Source organism: Myotis yumanensis, unplaced genomic scaffold (genome assembly GCF_028538775.1).
Source record: "Myotis yumanensis isolate MYYU_CA2020_CCGP unplaced genomic scaffold, mMyoYum1.0.hap1 SCAF_2, whole genome shotgun sequence".
Classification (NCBI taxonomy): Eukaryota; Metazoa; Chordata; class Mammalia; order Chiroptera; family Vespertilionidae; genus Myotis; species Myotis yumanensis.
In genome coordinates, this window is record NW_027223753.1 from 1296257 (window position 1) to 1317434 (window position 21178).

Consider the following 21178-nt stretch of genomic DNA (forward strand, 5'->3'; position numbering starts at 1 on the left):
TAGGGGCCTGGCCGCTGCCCACAGCCTCGCGGAGATGGCTCAGGAGCCTGCATCCCGCAGCCATGTGTCAGGTGGCAGTCGCTCTGAGGGAACAGGGATGCTGTCTCCTCCACGGGCTCCGTGGTGACGTCTGGCTGGACCCGGGAGGCCTGCAGGTCCCGATGCCTGTTCCTTTCTGCCGGCTTTCCTGTCCCCTGCGAGGGACACTCGGCGTGAAGACCTGGGGCCGCTCCCGCCTGGCCCGATGCTCAGGGTCAGCCACCCCCAAAGGCAGGAGCGGGGCCTCCCTCCCCGACTTGGCACAGCGTCCACGGAGGACTCAGCCCCGCAGGGACCTGCTCCCCAGATTCGCGCTCCCAGCCAGCAGGCTCACCTCCTGGGTGGGCACAGGCAGCAATATCCCAGGAAAGGTGAGTTTTCCTGCAAAACAGAGACGCCCCGTCAGGAAGGGGCCGCCTGGCCGGGGACCAGGGGGCCTGCTGCTCATGGGGAACCTCCCAGAGACCGACCCGCTCAGAGGCAGCAAGACCCAAGCACGGGCTCCTGGTCGGCCTGTCCCCGGGGCCGGGAGACTGGGAAGGACACAGGCTCCTGCCACCTCCCCTGCTGCAACTGTGCCTCACCTCAGCCCCGTGGACCGTCCACAGGGAGGGCTGGGCCCCACAGGGGAGCGGCTGCCAGGAGCCTGGAGAAACCCACCCCACCCGCTGCTCAGAGCCGGGCCCCTCCTGGGTGAGGACAGGGCGCCGCCTCGAAACAGGACTCAGCCTCTCTCTCTGGCTGGGACATGCAGAGCGCCCTGGGCAGGGACAGGGGAGGGAAGCATGACGGGGCCTCCCGCTGCCTTCGGGCGCCCTGTGCTCATGCTCACCACGTGACGTTCTGTCCCTGATGGCCCTGAGCACACGTGGCACAGAAATGCCAGTGATGACGAGGATGACGATGATTATGATGATGGGGCCCCAGGGGGAGCATGTTACGTCTGTGCTGTTGGTCCCAGGTGTCACTTTCCTGGCAAATGGGCCACTGCACCTGGGGGAGGAGGGGCACCTCAGTGCCTATCACTCACCCCGACCCCAAGCGTCCCCTGCGCAGCCTGGAGCACAGAGGGGGAGGCTGCTGCCTGGGGTGGGCCCAGGGAGGGGGCTCTGGGGGGCACTCAGGTCTGACTCTCCCTGTCCCACAGCCACGGGGAGACGGAGGGAGGGGAGGAAGGGGCAGGACAACCGGGGACAGGGACACTGGACACAAGAGAGGGACAGCGAAGGAGATGCCAGGGGTGAGGGCAGAGCTGGTGTCAGGAATGGACTGTGAAAGCCAGTGCCCCAGACAGAGGGACAGACCTGGGGGGGAGGGGATAGTGGAGGTGGAGGGGGCAGACTGAGGGACAGAACTGGGGGGGAAGACAAGAGGGAGGGAAGGGAGAGACACAGGACCGTGACCCTCCCTGTGGAGTCACACCATAAACTAAGCAGCCAGGTATCAGCTAGGACACGGTGGGTGTGGGGGGGGCGGGCATCAGGGTTCCTGTTTCCTGGGGAGTGGACTCCTCACTTGGAGCCTCGTGTGTGCACCCCTGACTCCGAATGGCAGGAGCCCTCAGCCCTGACACCTGGGGACACCCCGGGACACAGGGCGCGGTCTCTGGCTGCAGCGCCCGGAGCCCCTCATCTGGGATGTGCTGACCGGGCCCTGGGCTGAGGTGACAGTGGTGTGGGAGCCACAGGGTCAGCGGGGCGGCTGTGGGGTCACCGTCTCCCCGATGGGGGCCCTTATCTTCCAGGGGACACTGGCAGTGCCTCCTGGGACTCAGGTCACCTACCTGGTCCAGGGCGTGCAGGCTGCCTGGGTGCCCCCCGCAGAGAAGGTGCCCGGCTGGCAGTCCTCACACAGCGTGTCCTGCCACTTGGTGCCTGAGAAACGACAGTGTCGGGCAGAGGGCTCCTCGGGGCCCCCTCAGGCCGGGGGCCGGGGCCTGTGTCCTCAGGGGGAGCCGCGCTCACCTGTCTCCCGCACCCTCTGGCCCGGGCGGCAGACACTGTGGGGCCTGCACTGGACACAGGAGTCCCCGTCCTGTCGCTCACAGAAGTGGCCGCACCCGTAGCTGCACAAGGTGACGGTCTGGCGCCAGAGTCCATTTATTGTCTTCACTAGCTGAGTATAGACAGAGACCCCCAAAAGTTAGTAACCTTTGAAGTCCTAGGAATCGTCATGACTGAGCACCACCCAGTTAATCTAGAAACCACCCAGTTAATTTAGGTAAGGGTACCTAAAGCATCATCCCCGCCTTAGTTCACTTAATTCCTTAGATACTTATGTAAATCCTTGTTTATTGTTGATTAGATATTCTGCCTGTTACTGGAACTTGCCTGCCTAAGGGTCATGCTATGACCTAGTCTCTGTGTCATTGTAACCACCTTACCCTAGGGCTACCCCAGACCAAATGAAAGGTTGGAGCGGCCTGAGCATCGGTGGAAGTTCCTCTCTTTGAGTTGGACTTGCCCGCCTGTCTCCTCAACATTTCCAAATTGTCTCTTATCTCTTTTCTCTCTCATCTGTGTGGGGCTCCTCTTTCGGATCCCGAACCCTAATCCACGTGGGACCAGGAGGGAAACATACTCAACATCTGGCGCCCGAACGGGTAATCTGGAAGTGAAGGTTTGGCTAGAGCGGAAAAAGTGAAGTTTTCACCAGCAAGGTGAGGAACAAAGAAGTTACCGTATAGGTAGGCACCGCAAAAGGTAGGGGGTTATTTCACCACACACAGACGGCCACCATCAGCTACAGAAGTCTGGAGCTGTAGGCGGGGTGGGAACGTTTTTCCATACCAGGCTAAATTGGGCAGGATTCGGCTTTAAAAAGGTATATTTGGCTTTTAAAAAGTAAGAAACTTTATTATAGACTTTTTGATTTGCATGTTTAAAGTGTTAAAATTTTAGAAGGTAATCTTTTACAGTTTTTGCATGTTATTATAGAACATAACCTTTGTTTTTCTTTGAAGAAGGTACATTAGATCTTAAAAAGTTGCCAAAAAGTTAGTCAGAACTTGAAAAAAAGGTCAGCAGCTTGAAAAAACTTATCTCAAAAAAAAAACCAACCAAACTTTTTCCATGGGGAACACAATATTGCGTTTGCTAGAGCCTTTCAGAGAGGCTGAGGAGGAGCCCCCTCGCCTGGTTCCCTCTGCTCCTCCTAGAGAGGAGCGGGAAGACAAATTGGAGGACCGGCCTTCATGGCGCCCTCCACCTCCACCTCCATGTCCTAATCCTGAAATGATTAACTCGCCTTAATGGAATCACCTGTGCAAACAGCCATCAGAGAAGGACTGAAGGACATGCCGGTGGAAGAAAGGTTTGCATTTCCTGTCATGCAGGTAGCTGACCCACAGCTCCCGAATCAGATAACAAGACACCATGAAAAAATTGACTTTAAAATGATAAAGGCCTTACGTGAAAGCGTAGTTCAAAATGGTCCAACGGCTCCTTTTACAGGGGAAATTATGAATAATATTTCTGAAGCATTCTTAATTCCTCATGACTGGTACGCTCTGGCTCGTGCAACTCTGGATGGAGGAGATTATTTACTATGGAAGGGAGAATTTCTGGAGAAATGCCAGGAGCAAGCCCATACAAACCGCGGGCTGAATGTTCAAATAACTTATGAAATGCTAGCAGGACTGGGACATTGTAATGACGTGCAAACCCAGTTAAATTATGTGCAGCTGGCATATGAGCAAATTAGAGCTTGTGGAAGGAAAGCTTGGTGGGCTTTACCAGCAAAAGGGGACTCTGAGGGAGCTTCCAGTAAATGTATACAGGGGCCTTTAGAATCATTTTCTGATTTTGTGGCTCGTCTCACTCGAGCAGTGAGACGACAGGTTCAACATGAGACAGCAGGAGACATTTTAATTCAGCAATTAGCTTATGAAAATGCCAATGAGGATTGTAAGAAATGCCTGATGCCTTTGAGAAAAGGCAGTACCATTACAGAAATGATTCGAGCATGTCAGAATGTGGGGTCAGGCACTTTTCAAGTGAATTTACTCGCTGCTGCTGCAACCATAGAAAATAAAAGGTATTATAACTGTGGAAAAACAGGACATTTTAGAAAAGACTGTAGGCAACGAAGAAGGACACAAGGAGGTGCTCTAGGGAAAGGCGCGAACATTCCGCCTCCTGAGCTGATCTAAACAGATCCAACCCCTCTGTGTCCTAGGTGCCAGAAGGGCTACCATTGGGCCAGCCATTGTCAATCGAAATTTCATAAAAATGGGCGGCCGTTGTATCAAGACACAGGGTATGGCCAACCGCAGGGAAACGGCCAGAGGGGCCACCCCCAGCCCCGTCAATAAAAGGGGAGATCTGCCCTGCAAAGCCCACAGTGGACTCTCTGATCCGGGCCACTCCAGGGAGCGCAGGCCTAGATCTTAACAGTACTATAGCGGTCAATTTGACCCCCGATATGGCTCAGCAAGCTGTTCCTACAGGAATCTGGGGACCTGTGCCACCGGGAACTTTAGGATTAATTTTAGGGAGAAGTGGAAAGACTCTGAAAGGATTAACTGTTTTGCCTGGAGTCATAGATTCAGACTATGAGGGAGAGATTAAAGTTATATTAGAATGCAGTCATATTATGCAAATTACTCCAGGACAAAGAATTGCTCAAATACTACTTTTACCTTATGTTCAGCAAGGCGAGGCTATAAACAGGAAAAGAGGAATGCAAGGATTTGGAAGCTCAGACATCTATTGGATACAGGAAATTAGCAAAACCCGTCCTATGATTAATCTGAGGATAGAAGGAAAAATGTTTAAGGGCCTAGTAGACACTGGGGCAGATGTCAGCGTCATCAGCAAAGAATTCTGACCTCCAAGTTGGTCCGTGGTAGAAGCTATGGACTCAATTAGAGGGTGGGAGTTCCTGAAAACACACAACATAGCTCGGCAAGATGAGGAAGGACAGACAGGATGGTTCCAGCCCTACATTGTCTCTGGAATTGCAGTCAATTTGTGGGGCCGGGATGTCTTAGAAGGTTTACAAGCTTGTATTACCGGCAAAAGTCAGCAGTTTGTAGCTCAGAAGGGATATCAGACTGGTCAAGGCACAGAAAACCCAGGAAGACGAGGATTAGGATATCCACCTTTTTAGGAGTGGTCACTGCTCAGTCTCCTCACCCCCATGCTGATCCTATACAATGGAAAGACGATAAACCTGTATGGGTGGATCAGTGGCCATTAACCAAGGAGAAATTAGGTCATATTCATGAATTGATACAGGAACAAATAGAAGCTGGTCATATAGAGCCTTCCAATAGCCCTTGGAATATGCCTATATTTATTATACCTAAGAAGGTGGCAGGAAAATGGCGATTGTTACATGATCTTAGAGCAGTTAATGCTACTATGCATACCATGGGAGCTTTGCAACCTGGACTCCCAGCGCCTTTGCAAATCCCTCTTGATTGGTCTCTCATAGTAGTAGATCTTAAGGATTGTTTTTTCACCATTCCCTTGGCACCTCAAGATAAAAAAAGATTTGCCTTTTCAGTGCCATCTATTAATAATATAGAGCCCATGAAAAGATATCAGTGGAAAGTTTTGCCTCAAGGAATGGCCAATAGCTCCATCTTGTGTCAAAAATATTTAGCTCAAGCTGTTCAGCCTTTAAGGGACAGAGGATGACTTGCTCTTAGCAAGTTCAGGGGAAGAGCAGACTTTGGAAATGTTTTTCCAATTAGAGAAGGAGCTCCCTAAATGGGGCTTAAAAATTGCTCCAGAAAAGGCACAGAAAGAGACACCTTTTAAATATCTGGGAACCATAATTGAAAACCAGTGCATTAGGCCGCAAAAGGTGGAACTAAGAAAAGATTGCCTTAAAACTTTAAATGACTTTCAGAAGTTATTAGGGGACATTAACTGGCTAAGACCTGACCTAAAAATCTCTACGGGAGAAATGACAAGTTTATTTAATATACTTAGGGGTGACTCTAACCTTTCCTCACCCAGAACACTAACAGATGACGCCAGAAAGGAGTTGCTAAGAATTGAGCAGGCGATATCCTCAGCCCAAGTAGCGTGGGTACAGCCTGAATTGCCTTTACTAGGACAGATTAACCACACTGCAAATAGTCCCACTGGAGTCATCTTCCAGAATAAAGACTCTCCCGCTATTATCGAATGGGTCCAGCTCGGCCATCAGTCTTCTAAAACTGCTATTACTTATGTAGAACTGATGGCTCAATTGATATCTCAGCTTAGAAAGCGTTGCAGGCAGCTTAGAGGAGAAGAACCTAAATGCATCTTATCTTCCCCTCACTGGAAAGCAATTAGAAATGTTATTTCAAACTGACTTAAATTGGCAAATTGGGTTAAGTGGATATTCAAGGGAACTTAGCTGTCACCTATTAAAAGATAAACTACTACAGCTGAAACCGGTTTGGCTCGGTGGATAGAGCGTCGGCCTGTGGACTGAAGGGTCCCAGGTTCGATTCCGGTCAAGGGCATGTACCTGAGTTGCAGGCACATCCCCAGGAGGGGCTGTGTGGAAGGCAGCTGATCGATGTTTCTCTCTCATCGATGTTTCTGACTCTCTATCTCTCTCCCTTCCTCTCTGTAGAAAATCAATAAAATATATTTTTTTAAAAAAAGATAAACTACTACCATTTTTATATAAGACTTCCATCATTATACCAAAAAATACTAGGCAGGAACCAATTCCTGGAGCTTTAACTGTTTTTACTGATGGGTCATCAAATGGGAAAGCTGCCTATCATACTATAAATTCTGACTGAGTCATATTGACCAGTCATACTTCTGTGCAAAGAATTGAATTAGAAGCTATTAAGGCTGCATTGCAAGATTTCCAACAGCCTACTAAGGTAATTTCTGATTCCTCTTATGCTTCGGGCCTAGTAAGTAGAATTGAAACTGCCCGGTTGAAATTGCACAGTGACCAAAGTTTATTCTTACTGTTTAAAAAGGTTCAGCAGATTGTGCAGCAGAGAAAATACCCTTTTTATATCACTCACATCAGGGCTCACAGTGTATTACCTGGCCCACTAACTAAGGGAAATGCACATGCTGATCAATTGGTTGCTTTATTAAAAGAGGCCTCAGAGTCTCATCAGCTTTTACATCAGCCTGCCAGAATGTTGTCTAAACAATTCTCAATCTCTCGACAGAAAGCAAAACAGATGATCAAGGAATGTCCCAGTCGCATGTTACATCTACCTCAAGGGCCTAACACAGGAGTCAACCCTAGAGGTTTGCTAAGGGACCATATCTGGCAAATGGATGTAACACATTATACTCCTTTTAGACGTCTTGGGGCATTACATGTCTCTGTAGATACCTTTTCAAAAGTCCTATGGGCTACTGCATCTACAGGAGAGACGGCAAAACAGGTTATTAATCATTGCCTAGCTGCTTTTGTGGTCATAGGAATTCCAAAGATTATTAAAACCTATAATGGACCTTCTTATACAATCTGTCAATTCCAGGAATTTTGTAAAAGGTGGAAAAGTCAGCACATTACGGGAATACCATATAATTCCCAAGGACAGGTCATTATTGAGCGACAGCACCAACGGCTGAAATCCCAACTAGACAAACAACAAGGAGGGATGATGGAGAAATCACCTGCGGGTAGGCTGCACCAAGCCTTGATTACTCTAAATTTCTTCACTTGTGATGCTGATGGAAAGACACCTATGGAGCTACATTGGTGTCAGAATAAAACAAAAGAAAATGGTCTAGTAAATGGAAGGATCCGGAATCTGGTTTATGGAAGGGACCTGACCCATTATTAACCTTTGGCAGAGGGTATGCTTGTAAATTCCCAGAGAATTTTTCTAAACTCGTGTGGATTCCTGCTAGAAATATTAAACTGCAACAGGGATCCAAGAGAGAAACTACCCAGACTAATGAGGACCTTGCGCCTGGAGCCATACCATGCAGCTGCAGACAATCCACTACCTCAGCCACAGAGAGCAGCGACTCCAAGCGGTCTACTGAAGATGAGCAGCAGGAGGAGGATGAGCCGGACAACAAACAGCCCAGAGACCACCTGAGGCATGGTAAAGAAGACGGTACAGACGCCTGACGCCTAAGAACGTCTTTCCTGCCATGCCAGTGGTAATCATCTGTACGGTAATATTACCTAGGGAAACTCCCCGCAAAGCATGTGGGGAATTGAAAAGTTTTACAAAATTTAAAAATGCATCTGGGATTTCTGTGCACGTGTAAAGAGAAAAGCTGGCTTAAAACTAGTGCGTGCATCGTCCGATTTTGGACATTTAGATAGAGTTTTGAGCTGGAATCTCTTTGCAAATGTACAAAATAAAACCCAAGACTCATAATTTCCTAAGAAAAATGACGAATTTGACCCAGGGAAGAAATGCAGGCTGGTTCTAGCAACAAGATTGGTATTTTTCCATAGTAAAGTGATTTCCAAAGTAAATGCCTTAAAATAATAAGTGGATTTGAATATCAAGAAGGATTGAAATATATTGGTTATGAAGGTCCAGTGGCCCAGGGAGAAACTAGCTCAGCTCTTTGACATTTAAATGGACCAGGTTAGACCAGGGGAAAACAGTTTTTCCTGAGGCTGCGATCTCGTGGCCAATTTTGAAATTTCCTGCTGGCAAGCAACCGGCAGGAAACAATGTAGCTATAAGTTAGCTTCTTGACTTTCCCCAGAGAAAAAATTATGGTCCTTTTAAAGTCAAGGGCTGGGCCAAGCATGTTTGCCTGCCTTAAGCGTGGTTTTCCAGAGCCGCTGGGAACTTGGGACCTTGGAGTTTACAGAATCAAATGATAAAAACTTATACCTAGGTATTTTGAAGTGAAATAGTATGAGGATGCTGACTAGAAATTACTCTGCAAGAAAATAATAGATAGCGGTTTTTCCTTCAAACATCTGGAGGACTGTAATTAAATGCACTAGGTTTAATACAGAAAGGTAAATAATTCGGGTTTTTGCCTTCCTGAATATGGCTAGTGTAAAGTTACTGAAAGACTAATTGAAGAAATTTAATTAATGTCATTTCCAGTTTAAAATTGAATTGCCATGGCCTAGAGCAAAGAATATCCTTACATGTTATTGTTCTACAAGGTCATCAATGATTTTTCATATTTCACAACAGTATATTGTACACTTATCCCAAACAAACTTACAAACTAATTCTTTGAATGTTTGGAAGGACATGAAAGGATTTAATCTTTTCCACTGTGTGGAAGGCCTCCCTGAGAAGGCACATGAGCATTCTGTATTGACCTCTCTTGCCCTTTTTGCCAAGAGGGTCCCTCTTCTTACAATCCCATTGCCCACAGCTGTTGCCTGAGCTCTCTGTTCATGCTGAGGCTGAAGCCTCATGGTGGCTGGTACCATGGATCTGTCTCTTGCCCAATGGCGTGAGCTGGGCCCTCTCTGGAGAAGAAACCTGGGTTCCCCATGATCAATGCCAGGGCCCCGCCAGCAGGCGAGGGTATCCCAAGGCAGTTGCTGGGCGTGGAGGCCACAGGGGCATAGGCTACCAAGGAGACAGAACTGAACCTCACATCACCCTGCTTGGCACCGGAGAATGGCTGGTTAGTCAAAGACGGGTAAGATTCCTCAGGGAGGAACGACCTAAGACAGGCACAGTCGCAGAGGGGCCACCAGGAGAGAAGTTGGGGGTCAACAGAGGTGGGGCACAGATCCTCACCTCCCCTACTATGCAGGGGCTTGAACACTCGCCCCTTCTGAGAGAGGTCTCCTGCCCCCATGGCTGCTGCGCTTCCCATGCCCAGCTCAGATCGGGACCCAGAAAACAGAGATTTGGCTAACAACAGCTACCTTATATCTAAATCCAGCCTAACACCAGGAATGCTCAGGGCCTCCTCAAGGATGCAAAATAATCCTTTCCATTAATACTTAACAGTTTAAACTAAGATTGTTGTCAGAGTATTAAATTTGACAGTAACGAGTTTAATTGAAATAATTAGCATTAACCAAAATTTTCATTTCATGGTAAAATTGCTTAACATGCAATGAACTTAAAGCAGTCATATTTTTGTGCAAAAAATTAAAAATTATCTAGACTGCATTATAAAAATTTTCCAAAAGCCTCCTAATAATTAAATCAAAAAATGGGGATAGTGGAAAATACCATGTAAGGAAAAATATCCTGTAGCTAATTTACATCTGGAAAAAATTTTTTTTCATTTGTAATGCTAACAGCAAGACACCCATGAAAAACATACATGGTGTCAAAATAAGCCAAAGGAAAATCATTTGGGCAAATATAAAAAGGACCCCAAGTTAAATTCCCTTTATTAACCTTTGGTCGAGAATATGTTTGTATATTTTCAGAAAGCAACTTCAAGACCATGTGGATTCGTGAAACAGAGAGGAATTCTCAGGAATGCTCCAGCCATGAAGGCAAGAGGAAAAACAATCCAGGGATGGAAGATACTGACGACGTTTTGCCATCCTAGCAGTCAGCAGCTGTGCGTCACTGCAGGTTGCCCAGGATCAAACCAGAGAAGTTCAGACCTGCATTGTCACCATTTGTCCACCATCCAGAACTGAAATATCATTGCTGACATGGACACATAAGGAACTGTCAGACATTGAAACTTGGACTCAGAACTGTTGGACATTGAAATTGGGATTTAAACATTCTTTGTTCTTAATATGTTATGTTTAAGTTTTAAAATGTTTTGGGTTACAGATTGGCATTGTTTTGTTATTGTTTTAATAGCCAGAGTTTTGTTCTTGATGTTTAAGTTTTATTTTCATTATAGTACCTAAGAATAATAATTTAAAAAAGGGTGAGATGTGGGAAACTGATATAGGGTTGAGCCTCGGACTGACCTGCTGGCAAAGTCATAAACAAGTCCCAGCTTAGAGGGCTCAGTCCTCTTAGCATAATTAGGCTTGACCTTATAACACTCCCCAGATCTTACCTGGGAAGCTAATGGGCTGAGGGAAGTGCAGGGAGTGTAAACATGATCAAAACAAGTGAAACTCACAAGAACTGTAACTATGGTAACCACTGCATTGTTTACCTCAGACTATAAAAGGTTGGTGCGGACTGAGCATGGGTGGAAGTCCTTCCTCTTGAGTTGGACTTACCCGCCTGGTCCCCCAATATTTCCAAATTATCTCTTGTCTTTTCTATTTCATTTGTGTGTGGCTCCTCTTCCAAATATTGAACCCTGAACCACGCGGGACATGGGAGGAAACATTTACGACACAGGCCCTCTAGATCTGGGGCCAGACGGGCAGCCCTCTGGGGATGCAAGGTGGATCGGGACGCTATTCCCCAGCTCCAGACCAGATTTGGAGTGAATGATCAAAGAAGTGGGGCTGGATGCCTGAGCTGCCTGCAGTGGCCCTAAAAAAAGCAGCAGCAGCAGCAGCAGCGAGAAAGTGGAGAACAGCAGAAATTTACCTGACACTAGAGCTGCCCCGCTACTGCTGCCCAGTAAGAAACGAGTGTTTTACAACAAGCAATACAAGACTTAGGCCTTTGGCTTGCAGGCTACAGCAGTTAAGCCAGAAGCCAGTGATTGGTACTAGCCTTTCTACAGCCCTAGGAATAGAGCAGCAAGCCTGGGATCTATGAAAGCTGCAAATAGAGCTAGTATAAAGTCCCTGTTTGCAAATGTGCTGAAAGGGTTTAGTACCTGTTGCTGCTGGAAGAGGAGGGGCTGATATCCCATTCCAGTGCACTCCCTTCAAAGAGGCCTGGTTGCTGCTCTGCCATAAAGGGGACTGGTGGGAAGACAAGGAAAGCAGGGCCCTGTAACTAATAAATAGAGTTAAGAAAAGGGCACTCTCCCTGGACCTGAGAGCCATCAGGACTTTGAAATTCTCCAAGAGAGGAGAAGTCTGACTCAGAGACTGGCCGAAACCTCATTGGGTTAGGAGGACCGGAAGCTGCATATTGAACTTATAGACTGCAATTTGCTAGGCAGAGGTCCAAGCCCAGTTGTATAGGGGTTAAGCTACCTGTGTACAGCAAAACAACTTTCTCCTGTGCCAGAATACATTTTAAGGAAATTGGACAGACTGTGTTTGTGGCTAGAGAGGAGTTGCTGTAGACTGGTAACTGGCCGCAATACACAGCCCTGACAGTGGCCTGCTGAAGGCCATTGTTATGGCTATGTGTTAGCTGTCCAAGAAGGGGACTATATGGGGTAAACCTCAAAAGTAGAGGGTGCCTAGCTGCTGAGAGGGCAGGTGCCCAACTGGGCAAAAAAGAATACCCATTAAATTTTGGCCTCTATTGAGAGACAGGTGACAGTTAGCAACCTGTATATTGTCTTACAGGCCTGTGTGACCATGCCCATGTCAGGGGTGGCACAAAACCTCAACTGTAGAAAACTGGGAAAGGCCTGTCTAGAACAGAGGGGGTTAATAAAGTGGTGAATACTAGCCCACTGTTACAGAAATTACAGACCCTGTGAGGTCCTGTGACATGTAAGACCCTATAAGGAAATAAAGCTCCTTTAGTCCGTTCTAAGAGAACAAATCAAGTGAGGGGAGCCCTACTACAGGGACAGCTGTAACTGTCTATTTAAATATAGACACATTGTAAATTTCTTCTTACCATTTAAAGACAGATTAAAGGCTTTGTTTCCCTCCAGGAGACCTGACTGGAACCCCAATAGTGACAGGGGAAAGGAGGGTCTTGATCAGTATCGCCATAGTCTATTGGGGGCATCCGAGCTGCTGTTTGGAGACCCACAAACCTCTCTAAAGTGACAGAGACTTGCCAAACCGGTTTGGCTCAGTGGATAGAGCGTCAGCATGCGGACTGAAGGGTCCCAAGTTCGATTCCGGTCAGGGGCATGTACCTTGGTTGCGGGCACATCCCCAGTAGGAGGTGCGCAGGAGGCGGCTGCTCGATGTTTCTGTCTTGTCGATGTTTCTAACTCTCTATCCCTCTCCCTTCCTCTCTGTGAAAAATCAATTATATATATATATATACATATATATATACATATATATATATATATATATATATATATATATATATATTTTTTTTTTTTTTTTAAGTGACAGAGACAGTCCAGGAGCCTAACCCTGATGCCCTGGAAAATTGGAGGGCTATCAATGTTGCATTTGTTTCCCAGTCGGCCCCAAATATTAAGAAAAAAATTGTAGAAGTTAGAAGGCTTTGAGGGGAAATCAATCTCTGAGTTGGTTGAGGTGGCCCAGAAGGTTTTTAACAATCCGGAGGACCCGACAGCAGGTTTAAACACCCGGATGGCCAAGGTCCTCCTGGCCCTAAACGAGGAAAAAGGCCCAAGGGGCCGGAGAGACAATAAGAACAAAGGAAAGCCTTGTGGGAGAAAAGAAGTCCGACCCAGGCTTGGGAAAAATCAGTGTGCATTTTGCAGAAAGGAAGGACATTGGAAAAGGGAGTGCCCTGAACGTGCGGGGGAACCAACTCCCTCCCATGCTGGTGGAGGAGGTGGATTGGAGTTGTTGGGGCTCAGCTGGCCCTCAGGAGCCCAAAATGACCCTGACAGTGGGGGGCCAAAAGGTGGACTTCCTTGTGGAACTCATAGCACTCACTCAGGCCCTCTGGTGGGAAAGGGAAAAAGAGAAAACATTTCAGCTTCCTGAAAACAGCTGCCTTAAACCCTGCCACACTCCTCCCTGATGAGGAGGCAGAGGCTCCTTTGCCTGACTGCGAGGAGACACTGACTACCCTCACTTCCCTCTGCGATGGCCTTGTGGACCAGCCCCTGCAGAATCCGGATGAGACCCTCTACACAGACGGGAGCAGCTTCGTAGAGGAAGGTACCCAGTACGCTGCGGGCGGCACTAGTGACATGAGGAGGAGCCAGGGGAGATCTACAATCTGCCAGGATTAGAAAGAAGCCCTGGTGGGTGCCCCAGCACTCGCCCTGCCAGACTTACCCAGGGACTGCAGGGATATATCTCCTCACACTGCCCTTACAGGAGGACACGGGAGCCACCTTAAAGAAGTCTCCTGACCTCAGGAGGAAAGGAAAAAGCTCCTGAGATACTTAACCACCTGGCAGCCATATAGGAGCCAAGAAATTGGCTAAAAGACCAGTAGGGCCCCTAGAAGTTCTCATAGCCCTGCCAGCACAAAGGCTCCTAGAGAAGCCTACTCATCTGCCAGAGGAGCAGAGGCTAGCTGAGAAACTAAGGGCCTGGGAAGGAGAGGGTGGATGGCTAATTCTGCCAGACGGGAGGCCTATAGTGCCAGAAGCCCTGGGTCAGACCATCGCTTCCCAGACCCACCAGAACACCCACCTGGGGGGAACGAAGCTATCAGAACTACTGGGAAGAGAATTTTACATCCCAGGGCTCCAGAAAAATATCCCAAGACTTGGCTAGAAGGTGCCAAGTGTGTGCCCTGGTGAATCAAGGGCCTCCTGTTGTGGCCGTGCAAAGACAGCAATTCCGAGGTCAGAACCCCGGAGAACACTGGGAAGTGGACTTCACCGAGATGCCAGGAGGACAAGGAGGATATAAGTACCCGCTGGTTTTCATTGATACCTTCTCTGGATGGCCTGAGGCATACCCAACCAAGGCAGAGACAGCACAGGTAGTAGTTAGAAAACTCCTCACTGAAATTGTCCCCCGGTTTGGCCTACCACTATACATGGAGTCTGACAATAGCCCGGCAAATATCGCCAAAGTTACACAGTCCATAGTTAAGGCCCTGAGAGTTACTTAGAAATTGCATTGTGTTTATAGACCACAGAGTTCTAAACAGGTAGAGAGAATAAATTGGATCTTAAAAAAAAACATTAACTAAGTTAAAATTAGAGACTGGCGAAAACTGGGTAAGTCTTCTTCCTTTTGCTCTCCTCAGAGCTAGGTGCACCCCGTATATAAAAGGACTCAACCCTTTTGAAATTATGTTTGGCAGGCCGCCACCTCTTCTTCCCCGCCTAAAGGAGGAAGAAATTGCCCGGCTGTCTACCCGAAATTGCTTAAGTCCTTACAGGCTTTGCAGAGCAGCGCCACGTCAGCACAACGGGTGGTGAGAGCCATACAGGAGGAGGATGTGCTGAGACCCAGTCCAACACAGCCTGCCTTCTCTCCGGGTGATCTTGTCTGGGTGAAGCGCCACGACCCTAGCAGCCTAGAACCTAGATGAGATGGACCCTACCAGGTGGTGCTGAGCACTCCAACTGCCATCAAAGTCACAGGAAAGAGGCACTGGAAATTATAACCCCGTCCTCCTCATGCCTCTCGCCTGGTGGACTAACCAATGGGAAGGAGAAAGATGTGGGGACTAAGACTCTATGTCAGCGGCCGAGACCCTGGCCAATTCTTCACCATCAAATGCTAGGCTCTTCCCTGGAAGCTCGACCCCTACATTGCCAAATGCCTCCTCAATTTCATATCGTAGAGGAGGGTACTGAATCAAAGATTTGATTCGGGCATAAGACCAGTAGGGAATGTGCTAGGGGGAGGAAATGAAACATGAGAAACCTACTGAATGTGTTGGGGGGAGGGACTGCAGGACGGAAGGGTTACTGATTGTGTTAAGGTCAGGGACCGTAGAAGAAAAATTGCTAGATTGTCTTAGAAAAACAATGTGTTATGACATGCTCCAGCCAGATGTGACTCCGTTTACCTCCCCTTTGTACTTATGAACTTTTTGTGAACTTCTAAGGAACAGCGAATTAAATGCTTTGTATTTTTTCCTAACACTGTTTTGCTATAAATGGTCATACTGCACTCTTGGTCTCTGCCACATGCTCCGAAGCTCCCAGAGGGGGAGATAGGCGCTGTGGTCAGCTGGCCAGCTTAATAAAGGCTCTTAAATTTAAATTCTGAGTCGATGGTCTATCTCGCTGAGCCAACCCATAACACAGCGTCACTGTGGAGACGGACCAGGGGGTGGCGGCGGCCACCACTCTGTACAGAGGGTGTGGGGACCGCTGTGGGGCCCTGGCACCAGGGGGTCCTGGAGCCACTGTCACACACTGCTGTGGACGAAAGGGGCCACATGCTGACCTAACAAGCTCAGGGGAGGCCTGCATGGCGGTCTTGCAAAGTCAGACCTAAGTGACCACAAAGGATGGTCTGAAATTAAACTTGAACTAAAGCAGGTATGGTGGGCAGGTACGTCCTAGGCCCGTATCTTCACTGACAAGATCAACGTTGATCCTTACTGAGCCCATTTGCCTTTTTGCATCTATGGTAACACACCCTTGAAATGTCTGGGTCACTTGTAACTCCCCTTTTTCTGGAGCCCCTGGGGCACAACCAGATGTGCTGGGCACCAGGACAGAGACCACAAATCCCTTCATTATCATGTTAATTGATCCTGCACCCACCTAAGCATGTGCCCATCATTTTATTTTTTATCCAATCCCAGGGGTTTCCCTGCTTTGCTTATCCCTCCTCCTTCATCTATTACCAGTGGATTTCATGTAACCCACCTACGTCCCTCCTTTGATTGCAAATGTATAAATACAGATGCAACCCGGCCATTCTCCGAACACTATCTCAATTCGTTGAGGTTCTGCTTCCAGGCATATGTCGACAGTTTGGCTCAAATAAACTCACAACAATTCTTTACAGGTTTCCATGGTTCTGTTTCGTTAACACCATCACCCACAGCTCCACCAACACAGGAAGCCTCACCCTCCCTGCAAGTCCGGGCTGGAATCACATTCTGAAGCCAAAGGCTGCCTGAGGCTTTGACTTTCTTCCAATCTGAGTGATAACAAAAGCAAACAGTCCTCAGAAGGGCGTCGGATTCAGCAGAACTGGAAACCTACAGATTAGTTCCAGCTGGTGGGTTACCGGGGGCCATTCCCCTAACCTTTCCCTGCTGCCCAAACCCTACCTTTGACGTGTATGTCTGCTGTCCTGAAGGCCAATGTGTTTCCAGTGAATAAAAAGCCCTGGGTCCCAGGTTCCGGGAGCTTAGTCCCGAGAGCTAAGTCCCCGCCTGGCTCCCCAACTGCCCCCCAGATTTATCTTCCCGCCCGGTGTTATTCCTTTACGCGCAGCCCCTTCCCAGATCCTGAAGAGCCCTCGCGGCAGCTCTGAGCATTTCACCCCAAGGTCTCCTCTCACTGCAGAGGCTTGGGGACCATCTCAGTGGCTGTGCAGGAAAAGCTATACATTCTGTGCTGATCAATTCTGCCGCGATGTGTGCGGTTCGATGAGAGACTGTGATCTGAGAATGAGTCGCACACACTGAGGCGTCACCTAAAAGCATTTTGTTGGGGGAACAGTTTGCGCTGAGAGCAGCTCAGATCCTGTTTCTGGTGAGTCTCACCCACTGGTGACCCCGCCTGAGCCGTGGGGGTGGGAGGCCCGGGGCCATGCAGGTCCCTCTCTGCCCTGGAGGAGGCGCCCTCCCCGTTCATGTGCGTCCTGGCGGCCTCCTGGGTCTCACTTTATGCCGGGGGTTCTGGCTGTTCCGCCCCAGGGAGGCCAGGGTTGCTCTGACCCAACAAACTCAGCCTCGCTGCTCCCTGTGCTGGACACCGAGCCCTGGAGCCACAGGGTCAGGGCAGGGACAGTTGCGGGGGGGGGGGGGGGGGGGGGGGGAGGCTCTCTGGCCTGACTGGGTCACAGGCAAAGGGCTGGTGAAGGGGAGGGCAAGGCAGAAGGAGGAGGGGGAGCGGGAGGCAGAGGGGTGTAGGAAGAAGGGGACGGGGAGTCCTGTCAGTCAGAGCTACACCTGAGTAGTAACCACGGGGATATGAGCTGACAGAAGGAAAAAAACAAGAAAAAGAAAAAAGGAAAGGAGGCAGGAAGCCTTGCACGGCCTCCCTCCCAGGCACTGACACCCAGTTCCTCCCCAGACGGGGCTGGGCGGTGGGTGAGGATTTCGCCCCTGGATGGGGGGCGGGGGGGGGCGGGCGGGGAATAGGAGTCCACAGAGGAGAGTCCTGGGAGGGGGTGGTCTCCTGCCTGGGCCCAGTCCCAGCGGCCAGGGCTGTGGGCAGGGCCGGCTCCCCCACTGGAGCTGGGCTGCTGGGCGACACCGACCCCGACTTACCAGCCTCAGGACGTCAGCCGAGGGCGTCGGGCTGCAGGGGGGTGGCCCCCAGCCGGGCAGAGGCTGCATGTCCACCCCAGAAACCCTCATTCCCTGACCGCGGCCTCGGGACTCCGGCTGGCAGGACAGATGGACGGCGGGACAGACGGGCTCATTCTCGACCTCGAAGCTTTGGCTTTTTCCAAAGAGAAAGGGAAATGCAAGCTGAGCTCCTGTTTTAGTTCACACTAACCCCACCCGTGCCAGCCCCACCCTCACACAGGAGGGTTCACCCCACACAAGCTGTAAGGGCTCCCCGCCCAGGGGAGGGGCTGGAAGGGAGGGGCAGGTCCCAGCTCCACAGAGCAGTTCTGTCCCCTCTCCTGTCCAGGAGCCGCCTCCCCCGCCCCCCGGCCCCCGCGGGAGTTTCCATAGAAGTGGGAGCCCCCGAAAGCGCATCCCACTTCCCTGTCACTCTGCACCCCAGAGAGCTGACCCGCAGCCACTCCCCACGCGGGCAGAGCCCTCTGAGCCTCAGTGACCTGTGTCCCCTCTGCCTGGGGAGCTGTTTGCACCCACACATTCCAGAGGGAGCCTCTCAGGGGAACTCTGGGCCCTGGGGGTGCGGGAGGGGCACTGTCACCCCTGAGCACCTGGAGGGGCTCCCCACCATGTGCACTTACACCCACCTGCCTGCAGGGGGCGGGCTGGGTCATTCCTGCCCCCATTCCACAGACTGGAGATGGGGACTCAGAGAGACAGGGCCGGGCCCAGGGCTCCGGGTGCAAACGGTGCTCAAACCAAACCCTCATCTCTGACCCTCAGAGGCCTGGGCCTTCACCTCCGCCTACTGCTCACACTGTGGAGGCGGCACAGGCCCTCGGCGGGAATTAGGGAAGGGCCATGGAATGAGGGACACGGACACAGGAACCCAGGGGCCTGGAAGGGACTCCCTCTGCAGGAACCTGGGGCGATTTTAGCACCAGAATCAATGGGGTTCGTGGGTCAGATCCCGTGAATGAAACAGGAAACACTGAGACCATCATGACATCAGTAGGACATGATGGATGGATAGATGGATGGATGGATGGATGGAGGGATGGATGGATGAGTGAGTGAAAGGGTGAGGGAATGGAAGGAGAGGGAATGAGAGAGTGAATCAATGAATAGAAAGATGAATGAGTAAATGGATGGATGGATGGGTGCATGAATGAATGAACGAGTGATTAGATGGATGAAGGAGTGAATAGATGGATGAATGAATGAGAAAATGAATAATTGGGTGAATGGATGGATGAGTGAATGGGTGAGTGAGTGAATGATACCTGAGGACAGGGCCTCCTTCCAGTGAGGGGTGTTGTTCAGAGGAGAAAATCAGTTGGTAAATGCAGGTGAGAAATGGAACGTGCTCACAGGCTGAGGTCTCTCCCCAAACTCGCTCAGCTCCACGAGCCTCACGTCTCAGGGTTTCTCCGGAAGTCAACCCGGAACCGGAGATTGACCTGCCCTCTAAGCATCTTGTCCAAGTTACTTTCAATGATAATAATAAATTAAATCATATAAATTCACTTCCAAGACTGTGAGTCATGTGATGCGCAGACATGACCACCGTCCCAGTCCCAGCCCAGGAGGAGGCTGAGGGCCGTCCTGCAGCCGAGCTCAGGGCCCCGGTGGCGGGTGGTGGCAGGAGCGCCCTGGGCCAGGGCCTCACACGCGGGGTCAGGTGGGGGAGGTCAGGCACCTCAGGAGCCCGATGGGGAGACATGGGTGGTCCTAAGCCCCCGGCACAGCAGGTGGTCTCCTCCTCAGCCAGGTGCGAGCTGACCTCCAGGAGGGGGTTCTGCAGCTCCCCTGATCCCGTAGCTGGTCCTTGGGGGCCTGGCCGCTGCCAGTAGCCTCGCGGGGATGGCTCAGGCGCCTGCATCCCGCAGCCATGTGTCAGGTGGCGGTCACTCTGAGGGAACAGGGATGCTGTCTCCTCCGCGGGCTCCGTGGTGACGTCTGCCTGGACCCGGGAGGCCTGCAGGTCCCGACGCCTGTTCCTTTCTGCCGGCTCCCCTGTCCCCTGCGAGGGACACTCGGCGTGAAGACCAGGGGCTGCTCCCGCCTGGCCTGGATGCTCCGGGTCAGCCACCCCCAAGGGCAGGAGCGGGGCCTCCCTCCCCGACTTAGCACAGCGTCCACGGAGGACTCAGCCCGCAGGGACCTGCCCCTTCCAACCCCCGCCACCCTCCCAAGCCACCCCTCAGCCAGCAGCCTCACCGCCAGGGTGGGGACAGGAAGCAATTCCCCAGGAAAGGCGAGTTTTCCTACAAAACAGAGACGCCCCATCAGGCCACCACCCAGGGACCAGAGGGCCTGCTACTCACTGGGAACCTCCCAGAGACCGACCCGCTCAGAGGCAGCGAGACCCAAGCCCTGGCTCCTGGTCGGCCTGTCCCCGGGGCCGGGAGACGGGGAAGGACCCGGGTCCTGCCACCTCCCCTGCTGCCAACCCGGCCCCCCCTCAGCCCCGTGGACCGTCCACAGGGAGGGCTGAGCCCCCCCAGGGGAGCGGCTGCCAGGAGCCGGGAGGAGGGACCCGCCCGCTGCTCAGAGCCAGGCCCTGGGCCGGGCACCTCCCGGGTGAGGACAGGGCCCGGCCTAGCCCACAGCCCTGAGCCTCTCTCTGCTCAGGGCCCCCCCTCGGGTTCTGGGCACGCAGAGCGCCCTGGGCAGGGACAGGGGAGGGAGGCATGACGGGGCCTCCCGCTGCTCTCGGCTCCCTGTGCTCCTCCGTCCGCTGAGGGCAGGTGGGGGCTCGGGCCCTGGTGCTGCGTGGGCACCGGGGGCACCAGGCTCCTCAGACAGGAAGTCCCGCCCCAGGCACCCCAGGCCGCCTCTCTGTTTGGGGGACAGAGCCAGAGCGGTGTCTGGGATGAGAGAGCTGGGACCTGAGCCCTGACGGGACCAGGGGCTCCTGCTCACCACGTGACCTTCTGTCCCTGATGGCCCTGAGCACAAGCACAGAAATGACAGTGATGACGAGGATGACGCTGACGATGATGATGATGACGGGGCCCCAGGGGGAGCATGTCACGTCTGAGCTGCTGGTCCCAGGTGTCACTTCCCAGGCGAGTGGGCCACTGCACCTGGGGGAGGTGGGGCCGTGGGCAGCGGGCAGGGGCACCTCGGTCCCTGTGCTCACCCCAACCCCGA

The 21178-nt window shown here is 51.2% G+C and overlaps 1 protein-coding gene across 1 annotated transcript; it reads right to left on the reverse strand.

The window, feature by feature from the left end:
- Positions 1-39: 39 nt before the first annotated feature.
- LOC139001525 (tumor necrosis factor receptor superfamily member 14-like) lies at positions 40-19421 on the reverse strand. Its single transcript, XM_070403047.1, has 6 exons — positions 19306-19421; positions 18002-18176; positions 2004-2154; positions 1823-1913; positions 374-420; positions 40-194 (listed from the first exon to the last, which is right to left on the reverse strand). Exons 2-6 carry the CDS (start codon positions 18089-18091, stop codon positions 40-42), a joined length of 534 nt encoding a protein of 177 aa, XP_070259148.1. The 5' UTR covers positions 18092-18176; positions 19306-19421.
- Positions 19422-21178: the final 1757 nt, after the last annotated feature.